This window comes from Herpailurus yagouaroundi, unplaced genomic scaffold, assembly GCF_014898765.1.
Source record: "Herpailurus yagouaroundi ecotype Mexico unplaced genomic scaffold, PumYag 203, whole genome shotgun sequence".
In the NCBI taxonomy this organism is placed as follows: Eukaryota; Metazoa; Chordata; class Mammalia; order Carnivora; family Felidae; genus Herpailurus; species Herpailurus yagouaroundi.
Window position 1 is genome coordinate 23,750,393 of NW_024412434.1, and position 20,885 is coordinate 23,771,277.

The 20,885-nt window shown below is 39.5% G+C and overlaps 1 protein-coding gene across 7 annotated transcripts in view; it reads left to right on the plus strand.

Moving 5' to 3' along the window:
- Positions 1 to 20,885, plus strand: part of USP6NL (USP6 N-terminal like) — a 247,803-nt gene that overhangs the window by 170,293 nt on the left and 56,625 nt on the right. For all 7 annotated transcript variants that reach the window (XR_005783445.1, XM_040451465.1, XM_040451464.1 and 4 more), the window contains 2 exons: positions 12,279 to 12,359; positions 20,003 to 20,110. Coding sequence is in view for 6 of the 7 variants with exons in the window: in XM_040451465.1 (XP_040307399.1) it covers positions 12,279 to 12,359; positions 20,003 to 20,110 (189 nt within the window). In the remaining variant the exon portion in view is untranslated. The remainder of the gene's footprint in view (positions 1 to 12,278; positions 12,360 to 20,002; positions 20,111 to 20,885) is intronic.

The window sequence follows — 20,885 nt, forward strand, 5'->3', positions numbered from 1 at the left end:
GGACTTAGAGAAATCTTACGTATAGTAAACCTGTCACTGTTTTTAAGCTTAGTGTTTCCACCTTTCTTCATTATACTTGGTTGGCTAGGGAGTTGGTTCCATAGGTGCATGTGCATGAGAACTAGAGATTGAGTGGTTTTTTTCTTTTTAATTTTTTTACTATCTATTTATTTTTGAGAGAGAGAGAGAGAGAAAGAGTGCGAGCAGGGGCACGCCGGCGCGCGCGCCGAGGCATAGAATCCAAAGCAGGCTTCAGGCTCTGAACTGTCAGCACAGAGCCCGACATGGGGCTTGACCCCACAAATTGTGAGATCATGACCTGAGCTGAAGTCGACACAAACGACTGAGCCACCCAGGTGCCCCAAGATTCAGTGTTTTAAGGTTCATCAGATGTTCCCTCCCCATCTCTGTTTTTTTCTGTACCAAAAAGTGAATTGCAGAATGAAAGGCAGGCTATTTATTGGGATTATCTTCAGTTTGTGTATGTTTGATGTGGGAAGGAGGCTGGGTTTCAGATAATAGAGGTAAAAATATTGTAATGAGAATTTGAAAAATACTTTAGAAAATCTCTCTAAAATCAAAAATTTCTGAAAAAAAATGAAGCATACCTTTAAGATGTAGACAAAATTGCCATTGATATATATGAAGATCATTAGAGGTACTTCCTAGAGTTGAATTGTCATGTGACTGCCTCATTCTCTCCCAGTACCATAACCTTGATGTTTTAGCAAATGAGTTTCTTAGTAGATACGTTATTGAGTAGCAACTGTGTATCAAACCCTGGGGTAGGTACTGCCTAGAATACTAGGGTCAGATAAGACATAGTTTCTGCTTTGAGACACTTACTGTCCATCCAATGACTAGAGGAAGGTCAAGTGAGACAATAGATAGGAGATTATTGATGACTTCTATCAGTCCACCTTGAAAAGGGAACCTGAGGGCTTGTTCCCACTGTCTTGTTTAGTGCCCTGACTTCACTGATCCTTGGACTCCACTGCTAGAACCACTGTGACATTATCTCTCACCATACTCTTGTCTTCATTCCCCTCTCTTCCCAGCTGAAATCCTACTCTAGGTCACTACAGTCACTCGCACATACCTTTCTCCTCCTTGCCTCTCTTGCTTCCTCTGAACTAAACTCCAGGCCACGTTGAGGCCAGCTTTCTGCCTCTGCAGTGCCTGCTCCTGTCTGGCTCAGTGTAACTGGGAAAAGACTTCACAACCATGCTGACTGGTTTCACTTTAAAGTCATGATCACAAACTTCAGTCGAACGTTAATGCTGCCTAGAGATCATGCTGTTCCTAGTGAATTTTTGCTCCATTTCAGCCACTGGAACATTCTTTTCTGCTTAGATTTCCAGTACCTCATCCATGCTCTCAGTTCATGCTCTTACTTCTTACAAGGAAATAGAAGCAATCAGAGGAGAACTTCCACAAACGCCCATAACCATACCTGTTTTCACCTATGCTTATGGGCTCTGATCACTGTTGCTTGTTCAGGGACATCACTCAGTCTCTTCTTCCCTCTCCCACCTGAATTCATTCTCTTTCTGCTTGATGTTTCCCATCAATGTAAAATGTATTATCTCTCTCAGAAAACAACAACAAGACCACCAATCTTCTTTTTCTTTCTTTTTTTTTTTATATGAAATTTATTGTCAAATTGGTTTCCATACAACACCCAGTGCTCATCCCAACAGGTGCCCTCCTCAGTACCCATCACCCACTTTCCCCTCCCCCCAACCCTCAGCAACCCTCAGTTTATTCTCAGTATTTAAGAGTCTCTTATGGTTTGCCTCCTTCCCTCTCTGTAACTTCCCCCCCCCTTCCCCTCCCCCATGGTCTTCTGTTTGAGTTTCTCAGGATCCACATATGAGTGAAAACATGGTATCTGTCTTTCTCTGCCTGACTTATTTCACTTAGCATAATACTCTCCATTTCCATCCACGTTGCTACAAATGGCCAGATTTCATTCTTTCTCATTGCCAAGTAGTATTCCGTTGTATATATAAACCACAATTTCTTTGTCCATTCATCAGTAGATGGACATTTAGGCTCTTTCCATAATTTGGCTATTGTTGACAGTGCTGCTATCAACATTGGGGTACAAGTGCTCCTATGCATCAGCACTCCTGTATCCCTTGGGTAAATTCCTAGCAGTGCTATTGCTGGGTTATAGGGTAGGTCTATTTTTAATTTTTTTGAGGAACCTCCACACTGTTTTCCAGAGCGGCCGCACCAGTTTGCATTCCCACCAACAGTGCAAGAGGATTCCTGTTTCTCCACATCCTCGCCAGCATCTATAGTCTCCTGATTTGTTCATTATGGCCACTCTGACTGACGTGAGGTGGTATCTGAGTGTGGTTTTGATTTGTGTTTCCCTGATGAGCGACGTTGAGCATCTTTTCATGTGCGTGTTGGCCATCCGGATGTCTTCTTTAGAGAAGTGTCTATTCATGTTTTCTGCCCATTTCTTCACTGGGTTATTTGTTTTTTGGGTGTGGAGTTTGGTGAGCTCTTTATAGATTTTGGATACTAGCCTTTTATCTGATATGTCATTTGCAAATATCTTTTCCCATTCCATCGGTTACCTTTTAGTTTTGTTGATTGTTTCCTTTGCAGTGCAGAAGCTTTTTATCTTGATGAGGGTTCAATAGTTCATTTTTGCTGTTAATTCCCTTGCCTTTGGAGATGTGTCAAGTAAGAAATTGCTGTGGCTGAGGTCAGAGAGGTTTTTTCCTGCTTTCTCCTCTAGGGTTTTGATGGTTTCCTGTCTCACATTCAGGTCCTTCATCCATTTTGAGTTTATCTTTGTGACTGGGAGTAAGAAAGTGGTCTAGTTTCATCCTTCTGCATGTTGCTGTCCTGTTCTCTCAGCACCATTTGTTAAAGGGACTGACTTTTTTCCACTGGATATTCTTTCCTGCTTTGTCAAAGATTAGTTGGCCATACTTTTGAAGACCACCAATCTTCTTTTGCCCCATTTCCTCCTCAGAACCTCCAGAACTGCCCTGATTCTCTTTTGCTCTTAGAGCAACGCTTCTTGAAAGAGGTGTCTCTACTCTTTCTTCTCCATTTCTTTCCTGCATTTCCTTCTTGCATCCATTCCAATCAGATTTTTCGCTTTCCCCCTTATCCCCACCTCCTTCTGGCCTGTATTAAGTTCCCTAATTCCCTTTATGCTGTGATGCAGCCGTCAGTTCCCAGTCTGACTCTTGGTCTGCCTGCAGTGTGTGTTTGAAGCGGTAGGCTGCTGTCTCCTTCCTACACGTTCTCTCTTCCTGGCCCTCAAACCCTCATGCGTTCCGCGTGTTCTTTCCTCACTGGCTGCTCTTTCTCAGTTTCTCTGCTTGTACCTTCTCATCTCCTTGATCTCTGTACTTTGATGCGCCCCAGAGCGAGGCCTTGAACTTCTCTTTCCTATCCGTATTTTTTCCTTGGTCATCTCATCTTGTCTCTGGCTCTAAATGCCAACTGTGTGTTGATGACTTGGCTCCCCAAATCCCAGGCTTGTGTACCCTGGTACATTCATTTAAATGTCTACACTTAGATGTCTAATGAATGTCCAAACTGGAGCTTCTGTTATTCTCTTTAAATCCATTCTGTCAACAGACTTCCCCTTGTCAGTAAATGGGAACTCTACTCTTCTAGTTGTTCAGTCTAAACTTGTAAGTTATCTTTGACTTTCGTTCATACCCCACATTTCGTCTGTCAGCAATCCTGTGAGCTCTGCCTTCAAAATGGATTCAGAATCTGATGACTTATCATCACCACTTTTGCCCCCCTGTCCACTGTTAATGTCTCTTCTGGAGCTTTCTGTCTTCCTGCTTCTGCTGTTGTACCCCTCTCTCCCCACAGTCTTTCTGTTCACCGAAAGAGATAGATTGAGCCTGTCACGTAAGATTGTGACACTCTGATTGGAACATCGTTTTGGCTTTCAGTTGTATCCACAGTAAAAGGATAAGTCCTCAGAGTGACCTTCATTGCCCTTTATGACCTTGTTTCCGTTAAGTCTCTTGTTTCATTTTCAACGTTTATTTATTTTGGGACAGAGAGAGACAGAGCATGAATGGGGGAGGGGCAGAGAGAGAGGGAGACACAGAATCGGAAACAGGCTCCAGGCTCTGAGCCATCAGCCCAGAGCCTGACGCGGGGCTCGAACTCCCGGACCGCGAGATCATGACCTGGCTGAAGTTGGACGCTTAACCGACTGCGCCACCCAGGCGCCCCACTTGTTTCATTTTCAGTGCCTTCTCTTCTTTACTCACTGTGCTCCTTCGTGGTTCCAGAGCGCGCCTGCCATATTCCTTCTTTGGCTGCTTCCTCTCCTGGGGTGCTTCCCCCCCTTCGTCCCCATAGCTATAGGACCCATTCCATTTCCTTTCCTATTTACTCAATGTCACCTTCACCTTCAGAATAAGACCTTCCCTGGCATGATACCTAAAATTGCAAACTCCCTCCCCCCACCACATCCTAATTATCCCCCTCCTTCCTTTATTTTTCTCCTTAACACTTAACACTATTTCACATTCTATAAATATGTTACTCACTTCTTTTTGTGTGTGTGTGTGTGTGTGTGTGTGTGTGTGTGTTTGCTCTCCAGGATGTAATTTGGCGGGGCGGGGGGGGGGCGGGGGATCTACTTTGTCCTGTATCCCCAGAATACAGAGCATTGCACATAGTCTAGGCTGAGCAAGTGGTGGCTGAATGGATAATCAAATGAATGTAATGGCTGCTTTATAACACTAAATACGGTGACTTAAACACTTGAATGTTACAGTGGCCTTTATTTAAGAAATTAGGGAGAGAAGAATTGGAAGGTATCGTTTAACAAAAGATACCCATAATTGGCAGAATAAAATCTGGTAACTCGGTATAGACTTCTGCCTTCAGGGCCCCCACCTCTCTTTTTCTTTGTTATAATTTTCTGGTCCAGAAAGTCCACAAGTCTGGGAACTGGTGATATAGATGATTCAAGAAAGGTGGCAGCGAACGAAAGAAGAAATACAAGACAGAAACTAGTAGAAGATGCATGCTTGAGGGAGGTTGTTTTTACATTTTTATTTTTTCAGAGTCTTGCCTATGCAATAAAAGACCTACCCAGTGCAATTATACTTACAATTAATTGGTTATTTACTTTAAAGTGTTTAATAGGAAGTCACTCAGAAAATCTATGCATACCTTAATAATTTAACATAAGACATAATTTTATATTCATCTGCCAATCTTTTATGAAGCGAGAGGCAGGATACTGAGGCTGCTCATTGAGATTCCACTTCTGCCTTTTGTATGAGTTTTCTATAAAACGGCAAGTGTATTGTATGACCTGCCCTTTATACTTTTGGTTTCTTTATCGTGGAATGAGAACTTCAGACACATGCAGACGAGCAGTCGGGGACTGTAACCTTTTTAGTTTATCAGAATTTCCCGCAGTTTTTCTGGTTTCAGTTCAGTTCAGGTATTCTTAGTGACTGCCTAGTCCTAATGGCCAAGCCCTGCAGTTTCCAGGAAACTACTAAACAATAGTGCACATATGGCTTCATCGAACAACCTCAGTGGAAACAGTACCATGCTGAATTCTGCATGTGTGTGTTAATCTTTACAAAGCACACACTCAAAGTGTGCACTTCCTGCCCTTTGGGAGACTCGTACACTAATGCATAGTCGTGTAATCATGGTTTTAGTTCCAGCTTTGCCCATGTGTTATTGTACAGAAAGCAGTTCTCTGCTTAAAACAGGGGTAGTAGTAGGCAGTCTCTCTTAAGAGAATTAGTGTTGATATTTGCAGAGTGCTTTGGATTCCCCTGAACAGGCATTTAAACAAATAAACAATCACACTTATTATATTTATTTGGCAGAGAACAATCTTAATAATGGATTATATTGTTTCTTCGAGCTTATTGATGTTTTTAATAAGGAGGAAAGGATATGTAAAGCTATGAATTTTCACGAATTCAGCTGTTTCTTTATGTAATGCAACATTTTGAATAGCTTATGGAATATTGGAATCTATTCGTGTCTTTAAAAACTGTATCTTAATTTTATGTGGTGTGAAATCTTACTCAAAATACATGACCAATAGACTTTTCAGTGTCATTATTCTGTCTAAACAGGGCTCTTTCCTCCCTGTACTTCTTGTCCTCTCCCGACCTCTGCTGGTGAGGTCTAGGTGTGTGGGACTCCAGTCCACTATCCTCAGTCACCCATTCCAATACTCAAATAGGAGAGACAGAAAAGCATCTGAAGATTTGAACTTCAGTAGAGTTCCAAGATTTCTTATTCTAGAAGAGAAGTCCATTTAATATCTGTCCATGATTATATATATGTAGGGCCATTACTGTCAGGATTATTAATCATGTTAATCACCTTAAGACAACTGGGCATCAGATTGCAAACTTCAAATGAAAGGTTTAGTCCTTTTCTGAAAACAGCTCATGGGAAGAAAAGTGCACAACATGGTTGGTTTTCATAGTGAGGTAATAGAGAGCTGGTAGTAGACTTAAAGATCTCGGCATTATTTTCCTTTGGATAGATGTTGTTTTGAAGTTCTCAGGGGAATATAATTTTCTTATACTAGGGTCTCCTATATGATTTTAGCAGTTACAACGTTGAGCTCACCTAGTACCCGATTTTTAGCTTTTGAAAACCATTCCCCATTAAAAAGAACCACTGTTTCTTAAAAAAGTGGCTGATCTAGGTTTGGGGTAGAAAAAGTATACATATACAGTAAAGTGAACCTGATTATCTTGTGCCAGATAGGGCATGTCTCAAGGATCCATTTGAAGGGGCAGATCTCCAACCACTTAAGAGGCAGTCCTGCCAAATTTGGGACAGTTTGAGCTTCAAAAGAATAATGATGAGAGTGGATTATAACACATAGAATAAAATATTTCTTTGGGGTGCCTGAGTGTCTTAGTCAGTTAAACCTCTGACTCCATATTCGGCTCAGGTCATGACCTCACAGTTCATGAGTTTGAGCCCCATATCAGGTTCTACCCTGACAGTGTAGAGCCTGCTTGGGATTCTCTCTCTCTCTCTCTCTCTCTCTCTCTCTCTCTCTCTCTGTGCCTCCCCCACACTCTTGTTCTCTCTCTCAAATATATAAACATTTGAAAAAAAAAATAGTTCTTTATACCATAGTGTTATTTCAAAGGGAAGAGGGGATAGAAGAGAAAGATTTTTAAATAGAAAAGTGTCAATAATATAGAAGGAGTCCTAGAAAAAAAACCCACCACATCATTGTAGAACCACCAGAATCAGAATCTGTTCAGACAGGGATTATTTGAGGGTAATAAGGTCACTGGATAGAATTGTGAAGGAACAGGATGTCCACACTCCCTCAAAGCCTACCACACAGACTATAGTTGACCATTGACCATACAGTGGGGGCAGGGGTGCTGACCCCTCGTGCAGTCGAAAATCCACATAGAACTTTTGAGTTCCCCTAATCTTAATTACTAATAGCCTGCTATTGACTAAAAGCCTTACAGATAGCGTGAACAGTCAATTAATATATTTTGAATGCTATATGTATTAGATACTGTATTCTTACAATGAAGTAAGCTGGAGAAAAGAAAATGATGTTAAGAAAATTGTAAGAAAGAGAAAATACATTTAGAGTACTATGCTTTATCAGAAAAAAATCCACATATAAGTGGACTCGCACAGTTCAAACCCATATATCATTTAAGGGTGAGCTGTATAAATACATGGTGCAGTGTTCTAACTTTTTGTGTGCTCAAAATATTTCAGAACAAAAGTTGGGAGAAGTCCGATGTCTGTGTATGAAGTCAGCAGAGCTTCTGGTAGCAATTTTGTGTAGACTTCTAATATCAGTAGTTCTGCCTTTTGGCGATACTTTGAAAGGTGTTGCCAACATGATGGGATGATAACCATTCTTACCATTATGTAAGAGATACTATTATAATTTATTTCTGGTTATTTCTGTATTACAATGATTGAAGTACTTCCAAAAGTATTTATGATCTTGGTTCATCCATTCATATGTTTTCTCTTTCATACCCCTCTACCTCTGGTAGAATGCTATTAATTGTTTCACAGTGCTGTTCACTCATTTTTCTGTATATAAATTGTGTTTAACTTAAAAATATTTAACTCTTTAAATATAACAACCCCTCTTTTAGGTGTTGAAATTAGAACAGGAATATATGATACGGTTCCTATTGTCAAGGAGTTTCTATGGTAATAATAATAATAATGATATGATTTGGCCATTTAGGGCAACTAAAACACAGCTGTTTGGTATTATAGTAATCCTAATAATTCTTACTTTGTAGACAAGACAACTAAGATGCAGAGAGATTAAGAAACTTGCCCCAAATGAAACAGGTAGGAAGGGGCAAAATTCAAATTTAAACCCAGGCCAGCCGGGTCCTCAGTCCATGCCATAAAATGCTGAGGAAACAGTTAATTTTGCTTGGACCATGAAGGCATTTGAGAAAGGTTCCAGACCTTTGACATTTAACTGAACGGATATATTTTACCAGATGATGTTGGGGAAGAGCATCATAGGCAGACAAATAGCAAACTTTGCTTAAAGAGTCATGAAAATCTCTTATGTGCTGGGAATGACGAATAGTCCAGAGTGGCCAGATCATACAAGTAGCAGGGAGTGAAACTGGAAGGTGAACGGGGCCATGTGGTGAAGAGCCATCCATGTAGAAGTTTGAACTTTATTTGTAGATAGTGGGTAGCCATTGAGGGGTTTTTAACTGTGATGCATTTAAAAAGATGTGGTAGCGGTGGAGGTGGAGTTGAAGACCACCCCAGCTACCAGTGAGGAGTTAGTGCCTTCATCTAGGAGTTAGGATTGCTGAACCAGGACAGGAGACATGACGGAAGCAAGAGACATGGATGGACCGGCAGAACGTGGATTGGGGAGTGGGAAGGAAGGGAACGGTTTTAGTTTGATAGGCTTAGTAGGTAGTGATGCTGTGGATTCATGTTGGAGAAGAGAAGGGGAATAGCATGGTCAGGGACTAGTTTGGGATATGTTGAGATTGAGTATCTGCTGAGCTTCTAGGTCGAGATTCTCACTTGATGTTACATTCTGTCTAGTTTGTCTTGGTGTTACTGAGTCCACGACAAGATGGTGTTCGCTAGCCTGTTTTTCTGGCGCATTCAGGTTCCCATCTGTCACCTGTGGTTTCAGTTACTTCTTATTTCAGAATAAGTTCTGGAATAGTTAGTTGTAGCATGTTTGGCGATAGAGTATATTTTATCCACGAGTTGTAGATTCATGAGTGGGGGGAAGACATTCACTGCGTTCAGCTCAGGTGTAGCTGAATTGATGGCATCACGGAGTTAACATTTAAACGAGATGCAACTACTAATACATAATTTTTAAATCCTGCAGCATGGGAGCTTTTCCCAAGGTGTGTCTTTTTTTCCCCCCTGTAGGGGAAAGAAAAGCATACTTAATGGTTTTTAAAATTGTGTTTGTGTGTTTTGTCCTTCCGTGTTAGTGTGTAGCATTTAAAATTACATATATGATAAATATGAGAATACAAGGTATGCCTTAAAAAAAGAATAACTACTTCTTAAAGTGATTCATTGATAATTCATAGTCATAAAAATGAAACATAGCAAGAGACCTGCTAGGTCTCAGCAGGGTTGTTCCTGGCAAAGTGTATGTTATTATACTCTAGGGTTGGCTTGAATTATTTGGCGTTTTCCTGTTGGCGGAGAAAGGGGTTGTGTTTGAAGAAGTCAGGGGAGGAAGTGCCGAAGAACAAAAAAATACTAAACTTTGATCAATCTTAATTTTTCACAGCTTGGCCTTCTCTAAAGTCACATTTAGCAGAAACATTAATTAGATTTCAGTGCCCCACTGAGCTTTCAAATTAAACATATTTCTGGAACCATCTGTAACATTTTATCACTAATAATATAATGAGGAATATGCTCAGTCTTCTGAAAAATGGGAATTATAACAGTACGTTTTGCTCACGAGTGATCATCTTTTATTATGAACAACCCATCACAATTTCTAGTAAGAGTTAAGTAATTAAAGGGTTTTAAAAATATGCCTAAAAATAAAATTCTCTAAAAATATTTGCGTTTTTAGAAATTGAGAATCATTTCCCAAAATCAGGATTTTCTTTGGGATTTTATGCTTCTTTTAAATCTAAAAATATTGATGGTGGGCATATGCCATCTGCCTGTGAGACTGCACTGAAGACCGTCAGTAAGAGCCATTGCTTTCATCTAAACTATAATTACCTGAACCGAGGACACGTGGGAAGCAAGAGACATAGATGTGGTGGCTAAGCGTGTAGGTCCTGAAGCCAAGCTGCCCGGCTTTGGACCTCTCTTCAAACTTGACTTTACCAGATGGGGGAATTTGTGGGTTTTTTTTTGTTTGTTTGTTTGTTTGTTTTTAATTTTTTTTTTAACGTTTATTTATTTTTTTGGGACAGAGAGAGACAGAGCATGAACGGGGGAGGGGCAAAGAGAGAGGGAGACACAGAATCGGAAGCAGGCTCCAGGCTCTGAGCCATCAGCCCAGAGCCCGACGCGGGGCTCGAACTCACGGACCGCGAGATCGTGACCTGGCTGAAGTCGGACGCTTAACCGACTGCGCCACCCAGGCGCCCCTAAGATGGGGGAATTTGAAAGTCCTTTAACCCCCTGTACTTCTGTTTCCTCATGTAAAACAGGGACGATTATACTTGCCTCACAGGGTTGTCATAAGCTTACCGTTTGGAGCATAAAGTATCTCTTCGGAACCGTTTTCTTTCCCGTATGGGCTTTCCTTTCCTTTGCTTTTGCTTCATCCACCTATGACACTGGCGGAGGCCTCCAGAAAAGAAAACGTGGGGATTGAGGAGAATTGACAAAATGGCGGAATCTCAGCTCACTCACCAGAAAGGATTACTTTGGATTCCTTTCGTGAGAATGAAATAGTTTGGGACCTACTCTGTGTCCGGCACTGTTCTGGGGACTGGGGAGACTGCAAACACGTCTGCCTTCATGGGGTGCGGAGTCGTTAGGGGAGAATGTGCGTTAGGTGCGCAGCAGCAGTGGGCTCCCTGACTCTGAAGCCCGGCAGGAGACGGTCTGACCCGGTTACACAAAGAGGTCCCCACAGACTTTTTGGCTGAGGAGGGTATTTTCCTCTGTCTGAAAGGATGGGGTACAAAAGCGCCTTCCACAATTGTGTCGGGCTTCTGAAGAAGAGGGACGGGTGAGCTGTACATGCCTAGTTCTTTGTCTAAATTTACTAATCAGGTAAGTCACTTTACCACCTTAGGAGCTGATAAGAGGTTGGACAACAGGCCCAAATAATTAGGAAGAAACGTCCCTTCTCCTGGAGACCAAAGAAGGAAGGAAGAAGCATTTTCTGTACCACCCTCCCCATCCCCCAGCTTTGCTCCAAATCCCAATTTGGTGTGACATCTAAGACCCCTGCCTACGTTTTCAGCCTCATCCCCTGATGCTTCTTTCTTTAGCTCTTTAGAACTACTGTCAGGCACCAGGGGCCGAATTACCTCAGAGCTGCATCTATCCATGCTTCTTAGAATATTCATTCCCACGTTGTGCTTGATAAAAATCCTAATAATGTTTCAGTGCTTCATTTAGGGCTTATCTTCTTTAACATCCCTAGGTGGATTTGACTGCCCCTTCCATTGTGACCTTGCTGTCACCTTTTCTGACCTTATGTTGTCACACAAGTCACGGCACTCGCCCATGTCCATGACAGTTGCCCCGAGCAGACGCTGATCTTCAGGGGAGCAACTTTACTTACTTTTGGACAAATTTTTCACTAGCATATTGCTAGTTATATGTTAATCTCTCCACACATAAATACCCGGTTCTCCTTTAAAGAATCATCTTGGTCACTGAAAACATTAGTTAGAATTCAGTAAAATGTAACAGAGGAGAATTGAATTTTGAAGGTCTTTTTGTTGTAGTTGTTGTTGTGGCTGCATAAAACATATTGCAAAGTCACTAAAAATGTCCTTTTGGTTTAGTTTTGTAGAATACATAGTCTTTTCAGCAATGAATTTAAAAGCATTGGAAAATTTAAACAATTCCTTTCTCTTTACCTGTCTTTAGCTATGGAATACTATTGCTTACAACTATAATCAATTATCTCACTTCTTAGAATTAGAAAGTATATTTGCTATCTAAGAGTTTAACTTTTTTAGTAGTTTTTGTCGTTGTTAAACAGCATTTTTTTTTATTTTGTAATGTTTTTGGTAATTTGTAATTACAGAAGCCTTAAACAGTAACATTGAATTTCAATTTTGTTTTAGCAAAAACAACTGGAAATTGAAAGAACGACTAAGTGGTTGAAAATGCTAAAAGGATGGGAAAAATATAAGAACACTGAAAAGGTAATTAAAATAATGTGATTTCTATCTGATACTGTACAAATTGAATGTGGATTTTCCTAATAAAAGCTTTTCTTAAATGATAGGAGTATTCATATTCTTGTTAAAAATTTCACTATAACTTAATTTAGTAAATTAGGAGTATTTATGTTGTAACAGAATGTCTAGTTAAGAGAATGTACTGGACAGTGTAGAGGTAGGATGGTTTCAGGAGTGATTTGCTTCAGACTCTCCATTGTGTTGCCTATGACTTAGTTTCTTTCCCTCTCTCTTCTCTGACTTCTGCACTGTCATCTTTATCTTGAAGTTGGCTCCCCTGTGTGATCAAAATCATTGCAGTAGTTCCAGGCTTCATATCTACATGTCACACTGGTCAGGAAGAGGGCTGGCCTCTCAAAGCTTTCCCTGAAGCAGGAGCAATCTCCTTTTCAAAAGCTTCTAGCAAATCTCCCCTTAAATCTTTTTGCCCTGTACGGTTGGTGCTAAGTTTTAAACCAATTAAAGCAACACACACATCTATTTAGTATCACCCCCAGTCTCCTCACAAAAGTCTTTATACATTGGGAAGCTGTGAAATTCATGGTGGTAGAGAAAAGGGCTTTCTGGTTTTTTAATGAGAAAAGGGCTCTCTGGTTAAATAAAGTTGGGAATATCAGAACGAGCCAAAGTTAAGCAAAGTTAAGTCCTTTATTACAGGACTCCTCAGAGTCTTTATTATAACTTGTGGTAGGGGGACCACACCTTGAGGGACCTTAAATTGAGTGAAACTTATTAGATGGTGGAAATCTTTTTGTCATAGGGCATCTCACAGGACTAATGTCCCTTTTCTTTTTGAGCATCCTAAATACCCTTATTTAAAGTCTCTTAGACTCTTTTATTATTTTATTTTCATCAGGTGTAAGTTCATTTTGGGATTGTCGATTTTATTAACTGTTGCTTTAGTATTAGGTTGGAACTCAAAGATGTTTTCTGAGAGGAATCAGTTTAGAATAGAATGTGAGGTATAACATCTGTGCCCTTGTTCCTTATCATGCTGTCGCCCGTACTGGCCCAAAGTTGGCACCTACTTTACCTCATGTCCTTGTGGAAAGATTGCTCAAGTGGTGATGACAGGGTAAATGTTGACGCACGGCACCTACCTTTCATCTCCCATTCAGTCCAGCAAAGTATTTGTAGAATTATACGGCTTAATGTTCTTCTTTAGTATACATATATCTATGAAAGTATGTAAGCCTGTGTAAAAATAAGCAATTCTACTAGGCTATTATTCTGACAGCAACTCTGGCTAATGTAGTTCCCAGGAAGAGAGATTTTAACAGAACTGTTTTCTTTGATGTGTAATTTTAAAGCCCTTTCCCACAGCTATAATGCTGGAATTATTTGATGATATATATGGTCCAATTTGATGTGAAACAAAATGTACCTTCTAAAAGAATCGCTGCTTTCAGTTCATACCTAGTTTTAAATTGTACTGAGGCAAAAAAACAAAAACAAAAAACAAAAACACGTATTTTTCTTCTCTTCCAAGAGGAGGTATACGTTTTCTCTCCACAGATTCCTTACTTATGTAATGGTAACATGAAGAAATTTCTAAAAATATCTTGAAGTAAAAATACAGCTGTGATAGAGAATATTGGATGGAGTTGTTAAGAATCCAAGCTTTAATGGAAGACTTTCCATTCAGGTTGTTTGTGTTGCTTGCGTGTTCTCACCGTGAACACTGTCTCTCCGTTTTCACTGCGCCAGTGTTAAGTAGTGTTGGGTTTTAAAAATATAGTCTACTAAATGCAGTTATCTCTGTTTTTTTTTTTTTTTTTTTTTAAGTTTATTTATTTTGAGAGACAGCAAGTGAGCATGAGCAGGGGAGGGACAGAGTGAGAGAGAGAGAGAATCCCAAGCTGAGCGGGGAGTCTGACGTGGGGCTCAATCCCACAACCGCAAGATCAGACGTGAGCCCGTATCAAGAGTCGGACGCCGACTGAGCTACCCAGGTGCCCCAAAGTTATCTCTGTTAAGTGGAGACATTACGATGTAATCAGTTGTGATGTAATTGTGTCTAAGTTGTGTCACAGCTGAGTACCTACGAAAGATACACTTGTTATTTTTTTAAAGTCAAATAACTGAATGGACCTTACATTAGCATTTTATTTTACAATGGGAAAATGGAGGCACAAAGTTTATAAATCAATTCCTCAAGGTCACACAGCTTGTTAGTCGCAAGCAGGAGATCCCACGTCCAGACTCAACGGTTCATTCGTTGTATCATCTTCTATGTTGGCTTTCCCTATTGGTGTTTGTCAGCGAAAGGTCAGAGGAAGTAGAACACAGTTATAAGATGCAGTAGGGCCTTGTGTATGGTTTAAAGCTGTTTTAGATCCAGGGGCTCCTGGGTGACTCAGTCGTGTAAGCGTTTGACTCTTGATTTCAGCTCAGGTCGTGATACCACGGATCGCGCTGCACTGACAGCACAGAGCCTGCTTCGGATTCTCTCTCTCCCTCTATCTACCCCTCCCTCTGTCCCTCTCAGAATCAATGAATAAACTTAAAAGAAAAACAAATAACTTTTTTAGATCCGGACTTGAGGGACTCCTGCCTCTCTGGAGGCAGAGATGAAGGAGCTAATGGAGCAGGGAAGCTGAAAGAAAATGGAGAGGCAGTAAAGAGACCAGCAGAGTGAGCTTCGGTTTCATGGTATACACTTGCAGTTTTGCACGTCCCCCAAACTGAGCCGTATTTGGTGGGCTGAAAAGTTGACTCACTGGCCGCCATGATGAGGTGGATTGGCACATTCATCACTATTTTCAAACCACTAAGGTTAGAAAGAAGTATTGAACATGTTAAGTCAGTTGATGGGTTGTTTTTCAGTTGATGGATTTTTAAAAGGATTTGTGTGACTGAAATAGCCTACTTGATTGTGTTGACAAGGAAACAAAGATACTGGAAACAAAAGTAGATTTCAGGGAACCTTACTTTATTTTTTCTTTAAGGTTTGATGTATCATATCCATTAAATACATTTCTAACAGAATTTTAAAGGTAGTACTTTTCAAATTGGAATATTAAAATGTTGTTTAAATCCAACATATAGACATTCTAAATCGTGGTTGTTAAAACTGTGGTTTCTGAAGTCGGACTAACTGAATTTCAGTTCTTCAGTTGATTAGTTTATTAGTTTTAGGACTTAGAGTTAGCTACTTTACTTTTCTGCACCTTAATTTTCTCATCCATGAAACGGGGATGATAATAGTATCTCCCTCTTTAAGAACGTGATAATATTGCAAGAAATAAATTGATATAGAAACACATATGCTGCCTCCTAATAAATAATCTGAAAATGGTAGCGTAACTTTTATTATTAAAGTTGTTATTGTTATTTGATTGATTATATTCCTCCCCGTCATCTCCACCCACATTTCCCCTTCCTGGCACATCTCTGTGTGTCCTTCAGTATTGATCTTCCCTAACTCTGTCATGTACACTTCATGCCTCCCTTCCTCCGTTACGGTATCTCTGATACAGTCTCAAGATGAGAGCCACTGTTGCAGGACTGATAAGAAGTGACCACCACAGCAGATTCACTGCCCTCACCTCAACACCTTTATTCCTAAACTTTTTCTGGTTTTCCCTTTGACATGAGGACTAACCACCCCTGCATGCCTACCATTCTCCTTTTCCCACCTCTGGCCCCCTCTGAGTCTGTGTCTGTCACAACATCTCCCATCAGGGTGTGACAGCTCTGTAGCAAGTACTAGATGTGACTTTATTTGATAATAAAGGAGTGCCAGCTGATGCTATAATTATCTGTTTACATAATTATTTTCACTGCTACACACTGAGTTCCGAGGAACTTTTTCATGTTCATAGCCATAGTACCTAGTGAGTGTTGGCCACAAAGCAGGCAGTCACTACAGAGTTTCTTTTTAGAATGAATGATACTCATTTATGAATTGGAACACACAGCTATCACCTTGTGCTGAAGTCTACTACTTAATTGAAAGCTGTGATCTCTTACGAGGCAGTGTGATTTGGCAGAAGTGGCCTGAAGTAGGAGTAAGAAGATGAAGTTCTTTGACCTCAGCACCCATTTCTCTGGGCCCTGGTCTCCCAGCATTTAAAGGGGAGATGCACTTGCTCTGCCTCCTTTACAGACTGTTAGAGCCAGTACGAGATACTACTTTGCCAGTTAAAAGATTCTCAACAAATGTAAACTGGGCTACCGTTCTGGAGAAGAAGCAAATTTTATTAGTAACTGTTGTACTTGATATAATTCCTACTTTGTTTTACAAAATTTCCAAAATTTCTATGATAGTTGAAAATTTGTGATGAAAAAAATATGTTGCCATAATGTCAGTCTGTGATGTAACACTGCAAGTATTTGAAAAACAATAAGCACAGTTTATTTATTTTAGGGTCTCATAATGTAATTTTTCCTGATATATGTGACTTTGTTTACATGCTTTATTTCATTACCTCCTAAAGCTTGAATTCCAGATGCATCCCTTTTTATATTTCTTTTGAGCTTTTTAATTGAAGTGTAGTTGACCTACAATGTTAGGTTAGTTTCAGGTGTATGACATGGTGAGGTGAGAACTCTGTATGTTATGCTTACCTTTTAAGTACAGTTTCACTATCATCATTTTAATGCTTTCTGCTCTTGGATTTCTTTAATATTTTCTAATCCATGTATCTTAGTAAATTCACTTGAGCGGAACGGTGGCTACTAGCTACATGCATTGTGGTCTTGGAAGGATGGTCTTTGTTTTTTATAAAATGTAAAATCATTATCTTTTGCTAAAAGATGGTGATATCTTGTGTGTGTCTTAGGCATATTATTTATCTTCTTTGTGATTCACTATCACCACCTAGAAAATTGGGATAATAACAGTTGTTGATGTGATTAAATGGGAGACACATCTATAAATAACTTAAAATAGTTTCCTGGACATAGTAAATGCTCAGTAAAAGTTGTGCCTCATTTTTATTTTTAATTCTGGAGTAGCATTGGGATCATTAATTTTTTCTTCCTAACCTGAAGTTTCTCTCTTATTTCTTCTTCATATAATCATCCCTTGATTTTTTTTTTTTTAGCACATCAAATCATGACCAAATGGGGTTTATCTGAGGAATACAAAGTTAGTTTAGCATCTGAACATCAGTTCAAGTAATTCAACATATATTAAAAAACTAAAAAAAAAAAGAAAAAACACTTCATCTGAATAGGTGTAGAAAAGGTATTTAACAAATCAAACATCCATTCCTGATAAAAACTCTCAGTTAAGTCAAAATGCAAGGAAACTTCTCTGACACGATCAAGGGTGTCTACAAAACTGTCACTGGCATCGGACTGTCATGGTGAAAGAGTAAATTTTTTTTCCCCAAGATCAGTAACAAGACATGATATTTACTCTCATCCCTTGCTGTTTAGCATTATACTGGAGAATCTGATCAGTACAGTAAGAGAGAAAAGCCATCTGTCTTGAAAGGAAGAAATAAAGCTGTCTTTTTTTGTTTTAATTTTAGATTTACTGTAAGATGAAAAATGGACATTTATATATAGGTGTTGAATACAGAATTGAATGAAAACAGTAAAATAATGTCTAAAGTCTTTTCAGGTCATATAGTTTGAGAAATACATGTCGGAACACTTATTTTTTTATTCATTGAAAACATCAGCCTAATGGAGATTCGAGTCCACCGAAGTTACTGTTTACCTGCCATCATCTTCCACTTGACTATTGAAATTTTCCTTTTCACATTTGCAGTAATTTCCACACCTTCTGATATTCATACCTGATGCTTACAGTACAGCATCTTTACAAATGTAGCAGATAATTTGAAAATACTTTTAGTGGGTGGTACTCCTTTAAAAAGTGTAATAATACGTATTACAGCTTTGGAATGAATGTAGATGGCACACTTTCTTTAGGAAAGTAAATCTTTTTTATAAATTTTTTTTTTAACGTTTATTATTTTTGGGACAGAGAGAGACAGAGCATGAATGGGGGAGGGGCAGAGAGAGACGGAGACACAGAATCAGAAACAGGCTCCAGGCTCCGAGCCATCAGCCCAGAGCCTGACGCGGGGCTCGAACTCACGGACCGCGAGATCGTGACCTGGCTGAAGTCGGACGCTTAACCGACTGCGCCACCCAGGCGCCCCTAGGAAAGTAAATCTTAAATTCACTGTTTTTTTAAACCACACCCAGTTTACAATTAATGGTGGTTAGTGTTCAGTACCTGGGAAAGCTCCAAGTAGCAGAGTCTAGTTTTCACAAAATCTTTCCCTATATATATTCTTGCAGTTAGAGTGACTGTGTGAGTTAACACATGGATGATTCTAGTCACTATCTGCTGAAATTTCACATTTGAGGCATAGTGTGTTCATACCAGGAGAACAAAGCTGAAATTACATACGGAATTTGCCTAATGAATCAACTTCATAACATTCTCTGTTTCACAATAAAAGTTCTACAGTGTTACTCATTTTAAACCATGCAATCGGTTTCATAAAGCTACATCATGACTTTGTTACTAAAGCATTAGTTTCCCAAAACTAGGTAGTATGTAGTAGTAACTCTGTAGTAGAAACTCTGCTTATTAGTTCATAACTTGTCAGCATTTCAATTACAACTTACATCTTATTTTCTTAGCCATACTATTAACATAGATTATTTTGGTCGTAAAGGTAATTATGTACCTATTCTTACCTTACTCCTTAAGATTTCTGCCACAATTTGTTTAATCATTTCCTTGTTTGGACATTTACTTTAAAGTTTCAGGTTTTATTATGCACAACTTTGTAATGACCACAATAGATTTGTATGTTATTTTGAATAATTAGCCTTGAGGAAAAAAAAGAGACAATCTCAAGAAGATGGAGAAGTGTATACAGTCTTAAGATTCGTAGAGTGATAGAAGTGTACAAGGACCCAAAGAGTTGATGAAGCTGATGATTTATTCTTCATTTCGTTCAAAGGTGATGGCAAGGTATTCCTGAAGAACTACCAAAATTGAAAAGAGGAGAGGGAAAAGGGAGAGACAGGGAGGGGGGGTGGTGGGTTGGAGGGGAGACACAGGGAGGCCAGGAGTCAGGGAGAGAACTGAAGATTGAGGGTGGAGTTAGCCGAGGATAACAGGATATGTTGTGTTGACACATTCTGGAGAGCCCCAGAGAGGGGTTGCTGCAGGAAAAGACATTAGGGGTTCCAGTATTTACACGCCATGAAAACACTTCTGGGACAAGGCGACCTTTTTGTTATTTGGAGCCTTTTAGACAAACGGGGGAAAAGGAAGAAAGTACATAACTAGTTAATTATATCAACAGGGAATGTGTAAATCATGTTCACACCTTAAAAAAGAGCACTGATTATGCTTTCATTTTGTATGAGGGGTGCCTTTGTAATGGTATGAAAATACTGAAATGTACTAGTCATATTACCACCTTCTTACTTGTGACTTCTTTCTGTGTATGTCTCCATCACTGTCAAAAGAGGAGAGATGATAGGATCCAAGTGTGCCATGTCAAAATGTATCATTTGTCATGGATACTTTGAAAACAAAGGACTGACAGATATTAATTAGTTTGATTTGAGGGATCAGTCTAAGATTTGGTCATTTGTAACCTTCAATTTATGTTTCTTTTAATAAGTTTCATAGGAGAATTTACAAAGGAATCCCACTCCAGCTCAGAGGTGAAGTCTGGGCTCTACTTCTGGAGATCCCTAAAATGAAAGAAGAAACAAGAGACCTTTATAGTGTGAGTATGTACAGCAAACTTGTTTTGAAATTGAAAAGTAAAACCCATTTCCTTTCGCTTTCAAGGTGATGTAAGATATTCATGTCATTTGAAGTTATATTAAAATTACAGTACATTGAGTTTTCTAAGAAAATGTTATTTTCTGTATCAATCGGTCAGTATCAAGTGCTTTTCGTGTACTTGAAATGATCAGTTTTGGGGCATATTCGTGAGGAAAATGGACTAACCCCTCATCGTAGCTGCCCTTTGGCAGTGTGGTGTCACTAAAGAGATCTAGGGTTCCCCCTCATGGACGTTGTGGGAAGACGGCTGCGGAACTACCGTTATTCAACAGCTGCCTGTGTGTGCTCGACTGTTTGCTTCTGGGCATGAGAAAAAAGTTTGCCTCCAAGATTAGTAGGTATTTCCCAGTTTTGTTATTTATTAATAAAAAGTCCAACTTTTGACTCCTTGATGAGTAACACTTTCCTTAAACTAGCTAATGTGTTAAATTTGTCTAGTCATTCCTTCAATACCCTTTCTAAACCTACCTTTTATATCAGTGTTTGAAAGGAATAGGAAACATATCTAAAAATCATCCTGAAATATATTCCTCAGAAAATGTAAATAAATGGAATAAATTAAAGTAGAATACAATGGCTAACAAAAATTATTTATAATTTAAACCCAGTACCAATCATAAAGGGAGCTTTGGAATACTCTTGATACTTTCTTTTCTTTTTCATATAGTGTGTGTGTGTGTGTGTGTGTGTGTGTGTGTGTGTGTGTGTGTGTG